The sequence below is a fragment of the Ursus maritimus genome, unplaced genomic scaffold (genome assembly GCF_017311325.1).
Source record: "Ursus maritimus isolate PB19 unplaced genomic scaffold, ASM1731132v1 scaffold_8, whole genome shotgun sequence".
NCBI classification, from domain to species: domain Eukaryota; kingdom Metazoa; phylum Chordata; class Mammalia; order Carnivora; family Ursidae; genus Ursus; species Ursus maritimus.
Window position 1 is genome coordinate 81,873,154 of NW_024426996.1, and position 17,797 is coordinate 81,890,950.

General features: G+C 57.3%; 1 protein-coding gene across 1 annotated transcript in view; it reads left to right on the plus strand.

Annotated features, from left to right (window-relative positions):
- Window positions 1–17,797, plus strand: part of RNF212 (ring finger protein 212) — a 41,438-nt gene that overhangs the window by 9,792 nt on the left and 13,849 nt on the right. The window contains exons 4-10 of the mRNA XM_040624933.1: window positions 2,332–2,406; window positions 6,184–6,240; window positions 6,883–6,941; window positions 8,650–8,702; window positions 8,801–8,861; window positions 9,823–9,868; window positions 13,913–13,976. Of these exons, the coding sequence (XP_040480867.1) occupies window positions 2,332–2,406; window positions 6,184–6,240; window positions 6,883–6,941; window positions 8,650–8,702; window positions 8,801–8,861; window positions 9,823–9,868; window positions 13,913–13,976 (415 nt within the window). The remainder of the gene's footprint in view (window positions 1–2,331; window positions 2,407–6,183; window positions 6,241–6,882; window positions 6,942–8,649; window positions 8,703–8,800; window positions 8,862–9,822; window positions 9,869–13,912; window positions 13,977–17,797) is intronic.

The window sequence follows — 17,797 nt, forward strand, 5'->3', positions numbered from 1 at the left end:
TTACTCAGCTATCAGAAAGAACGAGTTCTCAACATTTGCTACAACATGGACGGCACTGGAGGAGATAATGCTAAGTGAAATAAGTCAAGCAGAGAAAGACAACTATCATATGATTTCTCTCATCTATGGAACATGAGAACTAGGAAGATCAGTAGGGGAAGAAAGGGATAAAGAAAGGGGGGATAATCAGAAGGGGGAATGAAGCATGAGAGACTATGAACTCTGAGAAACAGACTGAGGGCTTCAGAGGGGAGGGGATGGGGGAATGGGATAGACTGGTGATGGGTAGTAAGGAGGGCACGTATTGCATGGTGCACTGGGTGTTATATGCAACTAATAAATCATCGAACTTTACATCGGAAACCGGGGATGTACTGTATGGTGACTAACATAATATAATAAAAAATCATTTAAAAAATTTAAAAAAAAAAGAAATATTTGGGGATTTTTAGTTATTTCTTACTGACTTTTATTGAAGTCTAATACAGAAAACTGCACGGATACAAGTACGTGGCTCCAGGAATTGTTTGTGACCTGAACGTCTCCACCACTCAGACCAAGACAGGTTCATTTCCATGACCCCAGGACCATGGCACGGTCCCAGAGACCACGGCATGGCCTTGACCTTCTGAGGTCTAACGTGCGGTAGATCTTCCTGCTGACGTGAGGGTCTCAGACGCTTCTGCCGCTTTAGCTTCATCCCATGCTCTCTGCGCTGTTGGTGCGTGGTTTTGTTTTGTCTTCACAGAGCCCCGCAGGGCGGCTGGAGTGCGGTCACCATTCTGATCTCCCTTCTCCCATGCTGCTCCCGCCGAGGAACCATTTCCTACCTGAAGGCAGTGCCTTCTGTTGGTGACAAAGTATCTGGTTTTTGTTTGTCTGAAGGGGCCTCTTTTTTTGCCTCCATTTTGAAGCATATTTTCACTGAGCTTAGAATTCTTTAATGGACATTAATGTTTTTGGTGCTTTGATCATATTCCTTCCTTGTCTGTCTGTCTCCTTCCACAGTGGCTGTCCTGTGTGTGATGACGGTTGTCTGTGGAGTCGTCCAGCCTGGCTTCACAGAGATTCCTCAGCCTGTGCAGTGGGGGCTTTGTTAGACTGGAGAACCCTGGTTGCTCCGTCTCCACAGCCTCCTGTGCATTCAGGGCCTCTGACTCCTCTCACAGAAGGCAGTGGGCCCTGACAGATCAGTGACAGCATTTCCGGTCCGTGGAGCTGTTCATCTGGTTTGGGTCGTCTGTGTATGTGAGATGTATCTTTACAGACAGGCATGGTCCCCACTTGCTGAGCACCAGGCTCAGCCCCGCTGTCTTGGGGGCACTGTGTGTGGCCCTCGGGGAAGGCACTGTATCTGCTGGCCTCACTTGGAGGACGGAGGCTCGGAGGTGTCAGGCCACGTGCTGGGGTGGCAGGTCTAGCTGGCGCAGAGCAGGGCTCACGCGAACCTGGAGGCCCTGGGCCCTGTCTGTGGGCCAGGACCCCCCACGTGCAGTGGTCTGTCCAGGCAGCATTGTGTGGGGACCCCTGCTGTCCTGACACCACCACTCCAGCCCCTCATCTCCCTAAGCCAGACCTGCTTCCAGACCCTCTGCTGTCCCTGCCAGAAGGCCGTGGCCCTTGAAGGTACAATCCCCAATTTCTACCACTGACCTGATTTAGTTTCACTGTTGTTTTAGAGGAGTTTGGGGGCACATATGGCCCTCAAACCGCCATCCTGATGTTGTCCAGACCAAAGACCAGACAGGAGGGATGCACAAGGCTCTTCCTGCACCTTTCCTGTCTGGTGTGTGTCCGTACTGTTCCGTCTGGCTGATGGCCCTCCTCCCAGACTCCTGCCGCAGGACAGCTGCTGCCGGGGCTTTTACGATGCTGCGGTCAGGGTGGAGGCAGGGCAGGTCTGCACCGGGCTCAGAAGTAGGCAGGCACCGTTGCTGTCACAGCACCTTGCACCGACTTGGGATTGGTTGAAAGCTGTGCTCCTCCGCTTTCCCTTCTTCCAGGCTCTGTGTGTTTCCTCCATGAAAGCCTGGCTCTGGGGTGTCCTTCCATGGAGAGGTGGGTCTCACCTCACAGATGAGCCCCTGTGGCCGAGGCACTCTGCCTTCTGGTGGGTGCCCGGGGCCTCTTAGCACTGCCTTCAGTCCTTGGACTGACCGACAGCTGCTGGCCGCTGGGACACGGGTGACCCTCCCAGGCCCCCCAGGGACGGTTCGTGAGGTGCTGACTCTGTGTCATCTGCGTCTGAGGTTGAGGTGCCGTTTTCTCCCCGGCGTCTGTATGCCCACGTTAGAAGCAGTAACACGGACCCCGGCTTTCCTTCCCTTCCAGACTGACGCAGATATCCAGGCGCTGTTCATGGGCATAGACGGCCTGTGTAAGAAGTACTCGAGAGAGACCTGCCAGGTGAGCTCTGGTGCATCTTGCTCAGCGTGACCCCCGTCCGCCCGTCCAGCATCAGAGACTCAGTGTTGTGAGACCCTCAGAAGAGACAGGGCGTTGTCTGCTCCGGAGACCAGTCCCTTGTGGACTTCTCTGCCTCCCGCGGCTGCCTTCACCGGGACGAAGCCGTGGGCTGTGTCCTGCTGCTAGGCTTTTGCTGCGTGCGGGGGTGCAGCTGTCGTTTGATCCCCCCCATCTGGGGGCAGACCTGACAGTCCGAGTTTGGAAGGGCGCCGGTTCAAGGCTGCGGGCTGCTTCGCGAGGCTGTCCTTCCTGAGGGGTCCGCGCGGGCGTGCTCTCCCCTGGCTCCCAGGGTGCCTGTCTTCCTCCCGACCCCGCTCCCCTCACCACGCCTGCCCCGCCCCCCACATCTCACCTGCTGCTGCTCCCTCTAGTGTCGTGAATCCGTGCTCACCCCATGTCCCGCCCCAGATGTCTGGCCTCCCGGTGGTCACTGGACAACGTGCAGGCCACCATTCTTTCCAAGAAGCTGTTTGGGAGAGAAGGGAGCCCTCCTGCTTCTCCCTGTTCTGTTAACATGGAATCCCCCATGCAGGCCGCCTCCCACCTACCCTCTGGGGGAGGAGGCCAAGTAGGGCAGCAGTGCCCACCCTGACCATTCTAGCCTGTTGCGTGTCCAGCTCCACCAGTCCCACAGACACCTCCCCTCCTCTGCACGGCCGCTCTCCAGCTGTGACACAGCCAGAAGCACCACGGTGTCAGGCTGTCGCATCTACATGGAGCCCTGCAGTCACACGCAGATGCCCACAGAGGCAGCACAAGGCAGGCGCCAGGCGGGGCCTGTGTGTCTCCATTGTCATGGTCACAGTGGGGGCGCTTGTGGGCCAGGTACCCTAGGCCCAGAAGCCGCCCGCATTCGGGAGCTTGGGAGGTCCTCAGACTTGCGGCATTCAGGACCACGGGCAGCCCTGTTCCTGCGGGAGTCTCGCCAAGGGCTTGACGTTTCCGACGGCCCCGCAGAGTGTGCACGGGTGGGGGGAAGCTGCAGAGGCAGCTGCCAAGGGACCACCCGCACACCTCTGGGCCACACGTCCCACGGTCACATGCCCGTCTGTCCGGGTGCGGAGTGGAGTTTCCAGAGCCAACATGACAGGATATTTCATCGTTATGCACATTAATGTCCTGGACTTGTTATCCTTGAATGAACTGATACGTATCGTAAATTCCTCTCGATATTGATTTCTAGTGGGGTAAGCACTGACGGAGAAAACCCACGTCAACAGTAACTTTAAGAGCATAAAGCCAGCCTCAGGCTGTGGCACGGGCCCCCGATGGCATCAGAGCCACGGCAGGTGGGTCCACGGTAGTGGTCAGGAGGTCACCCTGCCTGATGGAGTTCGGAAGAAGCAGAAATCCTCCTCTCCTTGAGCCCGGGCTGGCCCGCGTCGGTCGGGGAGAGTGTGGTCAGGTGGCTTCTGCTCCAGGGACTGGACCCACTGGGTGGCAGGCGCCCTGAGCTGTCCCACAGCCTCCCCTGCCTGTCACAGGGACTGGCAAAGAGGGCGCGTATGCGCTCAGCTCCTGGTCTGGGCTTCCTCAGCCTTTGCACTTCATAAAAATCTCACAAAATGGCTGCCCCCCTCCGTCCAGGAGGGCACTCTACGAGGTGAGGGTCATGGCCCTTCTACGTGGTCGACATCCCCTGCCCCGGTCAAGGCTACAGCAGCTCAGCCTGAGGGGCCTGACAGCCCGGAGTCCCAGAGGCTGGCACCTGCCTGGCACAGGTGGGTGGCATATGGCCACGGGGGTCCGCGCTGCCCCTGGACTTGTACCAGGCCCCTCGGGGCTCAGCATCCCGCCCACAGGCCTCTCTCCCTGGCTCAGCTCTGCCCTCACTGCTTGTCATGTCTGTGCCAGCCACGGAGGCCTGCACGCTTGTTTTCTGCCTGTACTCATTTAAGAACAGCCATGCGCCCGCCCACGGTACTTCTGAGGTCAAGGCCCCATGTCCCAGTGCGGGCACAGCCCTGCTCCCAGATGCTCCAGGTGGGCCGTCCTGCAGTCACTTCCAGTTGCTCCTGCTTCCTGTTTCTGAGTGTGGACCCTACACCAGGACACGAGGTTTAGGGGTAGGTGTGTGATACCCTCTTCCTGACGCGGGCCTAGAACCCGTTGAGGAATGAGACCAAGCAAACGGACGATTGGCCTTGTCTTGGCTGAAGGCGATGGGGGGGGTGGCCAGAACCCCTCCACGCCGAGCACAGTCCGGTCCAGGACCTGGCTGGCCCTTCCTCACTGCCCCACACCACCTTGCCCCTCCTGGGAGCCAGACCTGAGGAGCCACAGGGCCTGAGAGCTGCCGCCGAGCATGAGGGACATGTCTGGGATGTGGCCTCATGAAGATGAAGATGCCAATGGGGGCGACATTACAGGCCCCTTGTAGTGCCCCCCCCCAGACTCACGGTCCCAGCAGAGCTTGTGTCCGTCAGTCCTCGTCTTGTGGAGCAGGAGCCCCACGCGGTGTGTCCTCCAGACCCCGAGGGCATGGAGTCCCTTGGAAGGTGCAGGAGAACAGGAAGGGGGTGTTTGTCACTCCTGACCATGGTCCCGTCTTCTGGAGGTGGCTCGGCCCATAGAGGAGGCACTGAAGACCTGCTGTGGGCTGGCCGTCCTGTCCACAGTGGTTTCTCCCTTGGTCTGTGCCAGCCCAGTGAGCCTGGGGACAGCACCGGCTGTCCCTTCCTGTCCACTAAGCAGTGTCCTGGGGTGCACTGATGGGGAGTAGGACCTAGAGGAAGCTGACTTCACATCCCAGTCCTGCAGGAGCCCTGCCCGGGGGCAGCAGAATCAGGTTTTAGCAGTTACAATGTTGTGTTCCCGGAGGGGAGGCATCAGGGTCTGAAAAGTTCCCGTAGGGCGCCTGGGTGGTTCAGTTGGGGAAGCCTCTGCCTTCAGCTCAGGTCATGATCCCAGGGTCCTGGGACTGAGCCCTGCTCAACGGGGAGCCTGCTTCTCCCTCTGCCTCTGCTGCTCTCCCTGCTCCTGTTCTCTCTCTCTCTCTCTGACAAATAACTAAAATGAGGTGAATAATGAGAACTTCCCTTAACGTGGAGTGGCTCCCCCCACCCCGCATAAACCACAGATCGCCGTTTCTGATCTACGTTGGTGCTCTCAGGAGCCCACCGCAGATGGGGAAGTCGGGCTCCTCTAAATGGAAGAGCAGAGGTGGCGCTGGTCCCAGGTGCAGCGGGCCCTGGGGGTGCAGACAAGGTCCCTGGGCTCTCTGGGCTCCTCTTGGTGCCGTGCCCTTCCCGGCCAGCCCTGTCCACGTAGCACGTCCACGGTGTTCCCTGTGGGTGCTGTTTGGTCAGGAGGCCGTCCCGTGATCCAGCTGCTGCAGCCAGAGGGATGGTATGCTGTGACTGGCCACTGGGTTGTGTCCCATCCCATGGCGAGGCCTTGAGCGCCACTGAAGCCGCGAGCAAGTGGGCGGCGCGCCCCTCACTGTCTGCGACCCGCACGTGGAGCATGCTGCCTCGGCTGGTGTGCGTTTGGGCACGCGGCACTACACGCACGCCCAGCACAGCGGTACTGAGCTCTGCTCCAGGCACAGGGTGGCAGCCAGCAGAGCCCACACCTGGGCAGGCAGGGGGCAGGGCGTAGGGAACCGAGCACCTTGTGCCTGCACTGAAGGTCCCTCCCCAGCCCTGGCTCCCGGGGCAGTGTGCGTAGTGGCGGCCTGGCGCCAGTACCAGCAGCTGACACGTATTCTCTTCTCAGATTTCAGAATTTCAAGAAAAGCACAGAAAGAGACTCTTGGCCTTCTATAGAGAAAAGGTAACCCCCCTGACTCGCTGCCTCATCAACCCAGGCCGTGTCTCAGGCCGTGGACCACTGGGCTGGCACCTGTCCTACTGATCCACAGCCCAGTGCGCCTTCTTGTCCATGATTGGCACGTGGCCGCTTGGGGGACCAGCCGTGGTCACGGGGCAGTTTCGCTTTGGAACACCAACACTGACCCGTTAACACCCCCAGAACACATCGGCACTTTTCCACACAGCAGCTATGAGGTTGCCCCGGGGAATCTAAGAAAAGGACATTCAAGATGCCCGTTTGCCCTAGAAATACCCCCCTTTACACGGAAGGAAAGCAGAGGTTTGGTGAAAGTGGCAGTGTTGATCTGGAGTTTCGGACCTGGAGTGTAGACGGAGGGCTCAGAGGAGTACCAGGGCGGGGCCGCTTGCCGAGGCTGGGCTACGCCGCACGGCTTCGCGCTGCCTGGACAGCTTCCCCGCGCTGGCTCCCGGGGTCCCTGACGGCCTGCACGCGGTGCAGACTTACTCCTGAGCCGCAAGCGAGCAGCTCCCGTGTCAGCCACGTTCTGATTCGTGGCTTGAGATGTTTAGCGGGTCGGCGTGTGCTCTCTACGCTGTCCCTCAGCCTGGTCTGCCTGATAACCAGCGGTCTGATTGTGTTTAGATCGCAAAGCTGGAGGAGTCCCTTCAGAAGTCAGCACTGCGGATGGAACAGCTGCAGAGGTGAGTTCTCTCCAGGAGCACACGCGGTCGCGAGCGCACACGGGGCAGCTGACTGCTGCCCGCTTGGCTAAGACCTTGTAATCAAGGCAGCAGAGGAAAGCTCTTTCATTTACTAGAAGCTCTGTCAGTGCAAAACTGCAGTGGGAAGCAAAGGGAGCAGTGAAAACACACAGGAATGGTGCCCCTGGGGGTTCCCCAGAGGGTCCTGGGGCAGAGGGGCTCTGCGGCCCGGCCCTATCGGACCCCGCCCACAGCCTTCCGGCCTCCCCTCTGCCCGGAATCGTGGCGCCCGTGACGGGTGAATGTGTGCAGCCCGCCTGCCTGTCAGTGTGGAGCCCGCAGTCTGCCCTGGGGCAGCCTCCACACGGCCCCCCTACTGCCCACAGTGCCTTCTGTTCTGTGAGACGGACTGTGGTTCTGTTAGGTGCGTTAACATGGTGACTCTTCAGGAGTCCCAATCTGCTGGGTCGCACTTTGGGTTAAAGGTTGCACGTCACATTACAGTTAGTGGCCCTGGGGAGCTGCCGTCCGCCCAGCTGGTTGTGTGTGCTGGGGTGACCCACGCCCTGCAGGTGGACCCTCGCGGCTGTGTTGCTCTGGGCAGCCGGAAGTGTCACGGCTGCCGCGGGGCCTGTCTGGGGTGAAGGGGCCCCAGCAGCCAGCACCAGAGTGAGGGTGTGCTCTGGGGTCCACACACTCCAGGGAGACCCGGCCCCCGGGCTGGCACAGCCTTTACCCCCTCCAACGATGGTGAGCACAGCCGCAGAGACCCCGCGAGGCCGACCCAGCGGTGAGGCCCTGCTCCGGCCGAGTCCGGGAGCGGCAGAGAGGGCAATGCGCCCACATGGGGTCACTCAGAGTGTCCTCCTCGGTGTGTCAATTGCTTTCTTTCCGGGAATCGATCTGCAGCCTCTGTCTTTCCCTGGGCTGCTCCCGTGCGGCGCCTGTCTCTGCGGCCCCTGCGACACTCCCAGTGGTTTCTGCAGCCCCCGGCCCTGCTTCGCTGCCCAGCTCTGTGCTGCACACCTTCTCCAGGTTCCTGGTGGCCGCTCAGTTTTGCGTTTCTAGAAGGTTCTGGTCATTTTTACCATCATGGGGTCAGCTTATTTTTGTCCCCATCTTCTGTGACAGGCAGTGTGTCTCCCACCCTTGACACCTCAGGCTCTCGCTCCAGGTGGAGCCTTTGTGGCCGGGCTGGGCGGGGTCGTCCTGCTGGCTGGCTCTGCGCATCCCTGGCATGGCCTGTGTCCTCCAGGGCGGACGCCCTCACCCAGACCACCCCCTTGCACGAGGAACACAGTCATGCAGCACGGCGCTTACCGCGGGGCCGTCGTGCTATGGGCGCTCCGTTACTGTGTCCTGGGGCGGCTGGCACAGCAGACGTGTGCCCTTGGAGGTGCTGGGCCCCCACAGCGCAGACGCGGACGTCTGGCTGCCCCCCACCCCAGTCACTCAGTCCCTTGGCAGCTCTTTGTCCAGCACCTGCTCGTTCCCAGCACGGGCGCTGGAGGTCAGAGCGAGCCACAGGCCGCTTGTCTGTCCTCAGGCGGCTTCTCTGGGTGGAAAGTGAGTCTGTGTGTAAATGAGGCTAGCAAGGGCGGGGGGCAGATGGGGAGCATCTGGCTGTGTTTGTTTTCTTCAAACTGGAATGAATTACGTGGGAGTAAATGTTTATGGTTTAATTAACACCTTCTCTCCATCTGTTTAGTATGAGATTGTCACAACAAACAGCTTTCAGCGCAGTAAAAACTCCAGTTTCAAGTAAGTAAGACGGGGCCTGACCGGGGCGGGCTGTGAAGAGGCACGCAGCCGGGCTGGCTGAACGCAGCCTGATGCTCAGACCCCCGCCCCCCCAACAGCTCCTTCAGCAAAGCCAGGCGGACACCTGCTGCTGCCCCCTGACTCGTCAGGCTCTGACAGGTGTGTGTCCGGTGGGGACAGTCTGAGGGTCCCTGAGAGTCACGGACTCTGACAGGTCACACAGCCCTTCCTCTGACACACCTCCGGGTCTCCTCTGCTCCCCCCCAACCCTGCAAGTCCCCCGGTGCTGGACAGCTCAGTGGACACCCAGCGACACTTAGCACGGGACTCAGGAGCTTGGCCCTCCCTCGGGCTGTTCTGTGCCCTGCAGAGCCTCCCGGGCACAGCCCCAGAAACAGGTGTGTGGTCCAGGCTGGCCCATCACAGCTCCATCCCCACAGTCGTAGCGACTGGCTGGTGGCCATCCTGCGCCCACGCTGGGGCTCTGATCTGGGACCAAGATGGCCAGGCTAGGGGAAGCGGCTTGGAAACGAATCTAACAGAGACAGGACGAGAGACCGCGGCTGTGCTGGTGGCAGCACTGGGGACCCTGACCGCCCCAGCTGAACAGAGCCACCCCCCTCTCCACGGCTCTTCCTTGAGACGGCTGGGGTGAAGTCTGGGTGCAGCGGCCCACGCTCGGCAGACACACGGTTCACTCCCCACCCTTCCTTCCTTCGGCTGTTTTTCGTCTGTGGGGCTGAGCGATGAGGGGACTGACGCTTACTGAGCACTCGTGTAAAATGTGTCGGTCAGGCAGTAAGTGGTGAGGGGAGTAGACGAGATGCTCTTGCTCGCCTTGCAGGAGGGTTGGGCCCGAGTTAGAGGGGCGAGGACATGGCTGGCCCACGGAAGGAGGGGGGCGGGGAGCGGGGCCACAGCCCGGTGGAGAAGCGCCGCGTGTGCGTCTGGCTGACACATGGGGGCAGCCAGTGAAGAGCCCGATGCACGAGCGGACAGAGCGTGGGCCTGGAGGGGGTGTGGACGCGACCCAGGCCCTGTGGCACGTGTCCTAGTTGGCGCTGTCACATTGTTGACGAGCCCCAGGCCCACTAAACGTATCCCACCGTTCATTTAACAGAGTGGAGTCCATGCAGGTTGACCATACTCCTTCCCCAATGAGAAAAGTAAGTACACCTGTCCCCGTGCTGCTCGCCCCCACACACCGTTCAGTCGTGGTTTTCCTCAGTGCGGGAAATGTGAGCGTTCACGTAACGGATGGATCACGGCGGGGCCTCTTGTCGTGTGCTGGGCCGAGGGCTGAGCAGGTCGGGATGTGGTTCATAGAGTAGGTCCTGGGTGACCCTTGGGGGAGCGAGGCCGGGACTGTGGCCGGTGGAGGCGCAGGGAGCAGGCAGGTGGGCAAGATGGAAGTGACTCTGCGCAGCCAGGATCAGCCCCACCCAGCCGAGGGAGACCACGTGGGCTCTGAGGAGTAGGGGATGCTCGGGGGCCCCAGGCCTGGCCCAGGTAGAGCGTGGCCGCAGACTGCCCCCTGGCCAGACACAGGCAACTCGGGAAAGGGATGGGGAAGCTGGTCCCCAGAGGGAGGGGGAACGACCGGGTGGGGAAAGCGGCTCAGGCAACGCATGCGCTGGTTGGGAGCATGCGGACTCCTCGGTGATGGAGACTTTCCTGACACAGCGCCAAGTGCTTCCTCTTTGCAGTGTCCTGGCCGCCCTGTGGCACACACACTGGTGTTCAGGCCACTTAGCGAGAAGTAGCACTTATTTCCAAGGGGGCCGTCCTGGAACCATGTTCAGGAGGGGTCCGGATTCCGGGATAGGCAGGTGGGAATGCAAAGCCATGCAGAGCTGGGATGGAGGGGACACCCGGTCCTTGCCACTGGCGCCAGCGTGGGCCTCCTCCCCATGCCCGTCTCCGTGCCCCACATCACACCCTGGACGGACACCGTGGGTGCCCCTCCTCCAAACCGTCCAGATCCCAGCACCCCCCACTGCCCACTGGCTTTGCTCCTCAGAGGCTGAGCCCTGAGCCTCACCCACATGGGGCCTTGTTTTGGAGATTAGAGACTGACAGCCCAAACTGATTCACATGTCACTGGGTGTTACAGCTGAGGGACCAAAGGTGGGGAGCCGTCGGGACACCAGAGTGAGCTGCTGGACCAGCGGGAGCTCATGCTGCCATCGGGTAGCGCGTGGCCATCGGGCAGGTGGGGGGTAGCTGAGACTGCACCGAGGCTTCCAGGGTGGGAATGAGTGGGTGCACCTGAGTTCAGAGAGCGGCTGCGGGCTGCAGTTCGCCCGCCCTGTGCCAGAACAGAAACAGAACGCAGAGCCTCAAGGAGACTTGTCTACCTTGTCGGTCCCGCCGGGCCGCTCTGTCAGCCCCGGGAGTGGGAGCACGCGCAGGCACCTGGGCTAGAGCTGCTATGCGTGCCCGGTGGGGGCAGGGTGAGCGCTGTCTCCTGGGAGACCCTGGGTGGTGCAGCGGCCTGCGGCAGAGGCCGCACACACTCCTCCACGGGCGTGAGAACAGGGCTCCCGCGGAGAAGATGCCGTGCCCACCGTACGACACCTCACGCAAGCAGCCAGGGGTCAGCCGCCCAGGCACAGCCCATGCCGGACCTGGAGAGCCTTGTCCTCTCTCCCTGCCGCTGCCCTGTGCTGAACCTGGGGTCCCGGGAGAGAGGGTGAGGGAGGCAGAGCCTGCAGGTGGACGGGGTGCTGATGGCGCCTCACACGTGGCCCGGGCTTTCCCGGCCTGCGACTTCCTGCCGGGGACTCACACATCAAGCGAACGCATCCCGTAACTCACGAATTCGTGAGGGAAGCCAGTAAAACGTGAAAACCAGCTCAAAGGAGAACCCCAAGAACAAAGGCACGTCAGCCATCGAGAGTGCAGAAACGCGTGTGCGAATGCGCGGACGCACAACCAGCAGTTTCCACGGGGCTCCCCAGGTGGGATGGAGGGTTGTCACGTGACCCCTGCAGCACCGTAGGCAGCTCCAGGACAAGGAGACCCCGACCCCGCGGAAGCAGACACCCGGCGGGAAGCTTCAGGCGTCCATAACCCCGACACTGGGGAGTCCTAGATCTTTCCGGAGTGTTTGTTCTCTCGCAGGAAAAATCCTCCACTGAGCAAGTTGTAAGTAGAGGGAGAACCATAAAGCTGCGTCTGATTCACCCCCTGAGCCAGGCCTGGTTGGCGTGGGGCCGCAGGCGGCAAGTGAGGGAGCCCCACCTGTGAACCCTGCCGCTCGCGGAGTGTGCTCCCCGCAGCTGTCTGCCATGTGCTGCCTTCTGGGTTTTCCTGTGAACTCCTGGCCGCCCTGTAGAGGCCTCTGCCCTCGGAGCCACCCCCAAAATGCAGCCTGGCGGGGGACACCTCCCTCGGGAGCCGTGGCTTCCTTGTGCTGGTCCAGGTCGGGTCTGTGCCTGCTCTGCTCAGAGTGGGCCTTTGGCCCGGGCTCCGGGAGACCGTCGGAGTTCTGCGTGCGGCTGAGCACAGCACCCCGATCCTAGGCCGTAGCCCCCAGTCGTGCTCCAGGAAACAGGTCCTCACGGGCAGCTCCTGTCACCCCTGTGCCCACACGGCCGGGCTGTCCGTCTGTGCTGTGGCCACCACCCTGGCCACTCTGGGTCTTTGTATCCTTTTGGCTTCGCCTGTTACTGGCTTCTCCCTAAAACAAATAAAAATCCTTCCTTAGTAGAAGTTAGGGTGAGAAAAGACAAGTTACCCAATTATAATCCAACTTAGTAATTTTTGCCCTTGCTGTGTGATAATTTTTCTGAAGTTGCAAATACTCCATCAGTTGTTCAGAGTTGGATGGAGATGGGGGTCGGGAGTGCAGCCCCATCCGTGGGAGGCTGTGAGAGGGGCAGGTGCAAAGGGCTGCTGGGGCGCACAAGAGTGGTGGGCATCTGGGCACCCTGACTCAGTGGGCAGCCACGGAACGGGGAGCCCTGGGGAGGGTGGACAGGCCAGGCACCCCTGACTTACGCTGAGCGCAGCAGTAAAATGACATGGTTGCCAGGACTGGCCGATGGGAAGAACCCAGAAGTGGCGATACCAGAGCACCAGCCTGTGGAGAGAGAGCTGCAGCCAGCCCACCGTTCCCACACATGGCCGGGAAAGACGCTTTAACTTGGGAGGCTCTGTCTTGGGTGTGAGTGTGCTGTCAGCAGCCAGCTCAGTGGAGAGCTGGCCCTGCAGGCAGGGCCCGAGGGGGCCAGTCCCGCCAGGGTTGAGTATGACTGGTGGGTATGAGCCAGGGGGTGGGGTCACGGAGGGTGCCCTGGAGCGGGGCCACCCAGGGAGGCTGCTGGATGATGGAGTAAAGGACCACTGGGGTGGATGTGCCAGGGGTGGGAGCTGGGAAGATGGGCCGCCATCAGGGGCTGGGGCTGGTGGCAAAGTCTAGAGACAGACCAGTGGGGGCCGGGCATGGGAGGAGCCACAGGAGTGAGGCCAGAGCAGCCGGAAATAGCATTTGGCCCCACTCCTGGCAGCCTCTCTGTGGTTGGAGGAGGGCTCCCCCATCGCTAACCTTGCACCAGGGAGCTTTTTTCTCAGGGAATCGGTGGGGGGGGACCATCCCTGGGGGAACTTGACAGGTGCATGGCCAGAGCAGGGTTCCCCGTGATTGAAAACACCTCCCCCCTTCAGCATCTAGATTTTAAGGTGTCAGAATTATATGTACAAAATGATTAAAAAGGATTTAATCAGGATTTTAAAATTTACGATATCAGGGGCCGCCTGGGTGGCTCAGTCAGTTAAGTGTCCGACTCTTGGTTTTGGCTCAGGTCATGATCTCAGGGTCATGGGATTGAGCCCCGCGACAGGCTCTGCCCCCAGCAGGGGGTCTGCTTGAGATTCTCTCTCCCCCTCTGCCCCTCCCCCGCTTGTGTGACTTCTCTGTCTCTCTCAAAATCTTAAAAAGGTAAAATTTATTATGTCAGTCAAGGACTTTTCTCTCTTCCAAAATTCTTAAAAGTGCTTAGTGGAGTGCTCCAGGCGCTGGCTGCCGTGCGCTCCCTGGGGCCGACGGCACCGCGGTGAATGCCCTGGCCCCGTGCGGCCCGTCTCCGGCCAGCCCAGGAATCTGCCCGGCTGATGGGGACTAAGCGGTGCGTTCTCAGTAAACAGGGAGAATCTCACTCAGAAATGGCAGCATTGGAAACTGACTTGTTTTCTTTTTACACACTTAGCCTGAGGTGGCAGTTGGGCCAGCAAGACTCTCTCTGATCAGCCCCCCTCAGCATGGACGCATGGGTAAGTGGGGGTCCCTGCACCCATACCCCACGTCAGCACACGGACTGAGCTCCATGCCCCAGGAAGGAACATTCCCCCAGACCCATCAGAACCGACCCGTGTCAGTGCAGTCCCTCAACAAAGTTAGCGTGGGAGCGACTGCTTCCCCAAAATGGTGTGGCTGCTGGGCCCACGGGGGGACCCTCAGAACAGCCACAGACAGAAGGCGCTCTTGCGGGAGCATAAGCTCTCTTGGCCCGGAGCAAAGTGGTATCATCAGCTTTGCTTCCTGGGAGTTGTTGGAGCGGCCGGTGGGTTTCTGGAGCGAGTGCGTGTGCCCGGCGGCACGCTCAGGCCCCTTCCCCGCTGGGGTCCGGTGGGCCCCGCGGCCTAGCCCCTCTGCTGTTTCCCCCGCCTCCTGACCAAGCACCCGGTGAGCTCAGGCCTGTGGGGGGCACTGTGGACTTGTGACCGAGCTTGCTTGCCCTTGAGCCCAGCTCCTCTGCCCCTGCCTCACCTTTGCTTCTTGCCGAAGGTGATATTCTAGCAGCGGCCTCAGTAGGACCGGGAGGCGGGCTATCTGCGCGGTCTCATCTAGAGCCTCGTGCTGCCGCCCTCCCCGCAGAGCAGGAGTGGGGGGCCTGCAGCCCCTGCTCTGGGGGACCCTGCCGTTTCCACCACTGGCGCTGCTCCTGCCGGCCGGGAGGGAACACGGGTGTTCATTCTGCTCACGGCCCCTTGTCCCCGCTCCTTGCCTTTTTGCTCCCACGCCGCCCACCTCAGGCCTGTTGTGCCGGCTTGGAGCAAATTCAGCTCGCGGATGCAGCTCCCCACACCCCCATGTGTGGAATTTCCCATTTGAGCCAGTTTATTCCCATCACTGGGCCTCCCGGTCACACCCAGGTGAGAACTCATGACACTTATCCTCCAGGCCTAATGTGTAGCCTCCCGCGGATGCCACTTCCATGGCGCACGGGGTGGTGTCCCTCGGGGGTGCTGGCTCTTGCCCCGCGCTCACCTTTGTTGGGGGTGTCCTGTGGGCCCGACGTCCCCTGCACCTGTGCGGGGGGCGGGAGGCAGGCAAGCTGTCTTTAAATCTTTGAAAAAATTTAAAAAAACCTGATTCTGTCTGATGTGAAAACAGCCTCTCTAGATCTTTTTCTATAATTTTCCTATTTGTATCCTTGAATCTGAAGTGTGTCTCTTGTAGACAGCATCCAGTTGGGGCTGGACAGTCTGAAAATCTCTGCTCTTCATTAAAGATTTTTCATTTACTTGAGAGGGAGAGAGAATAAGCAGGGGGAGCCGCAGAGGGAGAAGCAGGCTCCTCACTGAGCGGGGAACCCAATGTGGGACTCGATCCCAGGACCCTGAGATCATGACCCGAGCTGAAGGCAGACGCTTAACGGACTGAGCCACCCAAGAGCCCCCAAAATCATTCTTAAATATTATTAGAGACAAAGAGGGTCATTTCATGATGATAAAAGGGTCAATACGCCAGGAAAACATAATAATTATTACTGTAGACGCCCAAAGTGGAAGACCCCAAATACATGATGCTAAAACTGACAAAATTAAGAAGGGAAATGGTTAATTCAACAATTGTGATTCAGATATTTCAATATCCCTGGAATAACTTGAACAACACTGTTAACACCGCTGACTTACCTGACAGATGTGGACCCACCCACCAATAGCACCACACACATTCGTTTCCAGTGCAAATGGGACACTGTCTAGAATAGACCACATACTGGGACATAAAACAAGGCCTGACACATTTAAAGGGATTGTAATCCCACAAAGTGTATTTTCAGGTGACGATGGAATTAAGTTGGAAATCAGCAACGGAAGAAAATCAGAGTAAAACAAATATTTAAAAATTAAACAACACAATTATAACTAGCTTTTAGTGGATCAGGGAAAAAACACCAGAAACATCAGAAAATATCTTGAATTGAATGAAAGAAAATACAACCTACCAAAATTTTTAAGATGCCGGTATAGCAATGCTTAGAGGGAAATGTATACCTTTAAGTTCTTATGTTAGAAAGGAAGGAGATCTAAAACCAGCGAGCTTCCAACCTTAAGGAGCTTCAACAAAATAAATTAGAAATCTATGTAAATAGAAAACTCACTGGAACCTAAAGTTTGTCCTTTGCAAAAAAAAAAAAAAAAAAAAAAAAGCAAAATTGGTAAACTTTTACCTACAGTGACCAAAACACAAATTACCAGTATCGGGAATGAAAGGTGATATTATAAGAATTATAAGAAAATATTATGAACAATTCTCTGCCAACAAAGTACACGACTTGCATGAACTAGGTCAATCCCTATAAAGACATTATTATCAAAAGTACCTCAGAGAAGAAATAGTAAATCTGGATAGACCTCTATCAAGCGAAGAAGTTGAATTAATAATTTTAATATCTTTTCACAAAGAAAAGCTTATTTCCCCATAGCTTCATGGGTGAATTTTATGAAACATTTAATGAACTAATAATAATCTTACATGAACTCTTTCAGAAAATAAGAGAGGATTGAATGCTTTCCAGTTGATTTTACAAGGTCAGCAGTATCTTAAAACCAAAGACAACACAAAAAAATGAGCAGTATTCCTTATGAATATGGATGCAAAATTCTTTAAAATATGTGAGGCAATCAAATCTAACAACATAGGAAAAGACTAGTATACCGTCACCAAGTGGGGTAATCATTTATAGTAGAAACTCTCAAGAAACATGTAGTAGGTAAAGGGCATCTGTAGAAAACCCACAGTCAACAGGGTACTGGTGAGAGGGAGCGTGCTATCCCCCGAGACCCGGTACATGGCAGGGCGCCCATAGTCCACAGCCCCTCTCCAGTCCGACATCCCCTGGGGGCTCCAGCCAGTGCAGGGAGGCCAGAGAAGGAAGTGAAAGGCAATAGATCGGGTGAGAATGGGTGTAGTGTCTTTATCATAGGTGGTGTGCCCTTGTGTGCAGAAAATCATAAGGGATCTTTAAGAATACCAGTAGGAATCAAACAAGGTTGGTAAGGTTACAGGATGCAAGATCCATACACAAAAGTCAGTTGTAAATCTGCAGATGATAAACAGTCCAAAACAGGTTAATCAATTGGTCATAACTGTCAGAGTTTTCTTCTGGACTTTGTATTCTTTTCCACCGATCAAAATACCGTCTTCTTAGGGGCGCCGGCCGGCTCAGTTGGTAGAGCGTGCGACTCTTAATCTCGAGGTTGTGAGTTCGAGCCCCACATTGGGTGTAGAGATGACTTAAATGAAATTTTTAAAAATACCATCTTCTTGATTTTTTTTGCTTTACCGTAAATTTTGAAATCCGTGTAAGCCCTCTGACTTTGTTCTTAATTTACCAAAACGATTTTGGCTAGTCTAGGTCCTTTGCATTTTTACATAAATCTTAAGATCCATTTGTCAAATTCTACCAGAAAAGCCTGCTGGGATTTTGATGGGACTTGGGTTGCATCTGCACTCAGTTTGGGGGAGAACTACTGTCTTAACAGTTTTGAGACTTTGAATTCATCATCATGGCATTCTGTCTCTCTACTTCCTAGATCTCTAATCTATCCAGGGGGTCTTCTGCGGTTCTCAGTAGATAGGTGTTGCTTTTACTAATAAACTGAAGCCTCGGTAATTGCTTTTGATGGTGGAATTCTCTTCATTTAATTTTTAGGTTGGTCACAATCTGCAAGGAGTATCTTTTCCCATTCTTTTTTATTTTCAACCCATTTATGTCTGAGTCCAAAGCATACCTCTAGCAGACAGTATCAGATGTTGCTTTTCTTGTTGTCTGACCCATTCTTATACTATCTGCCTTTTCACT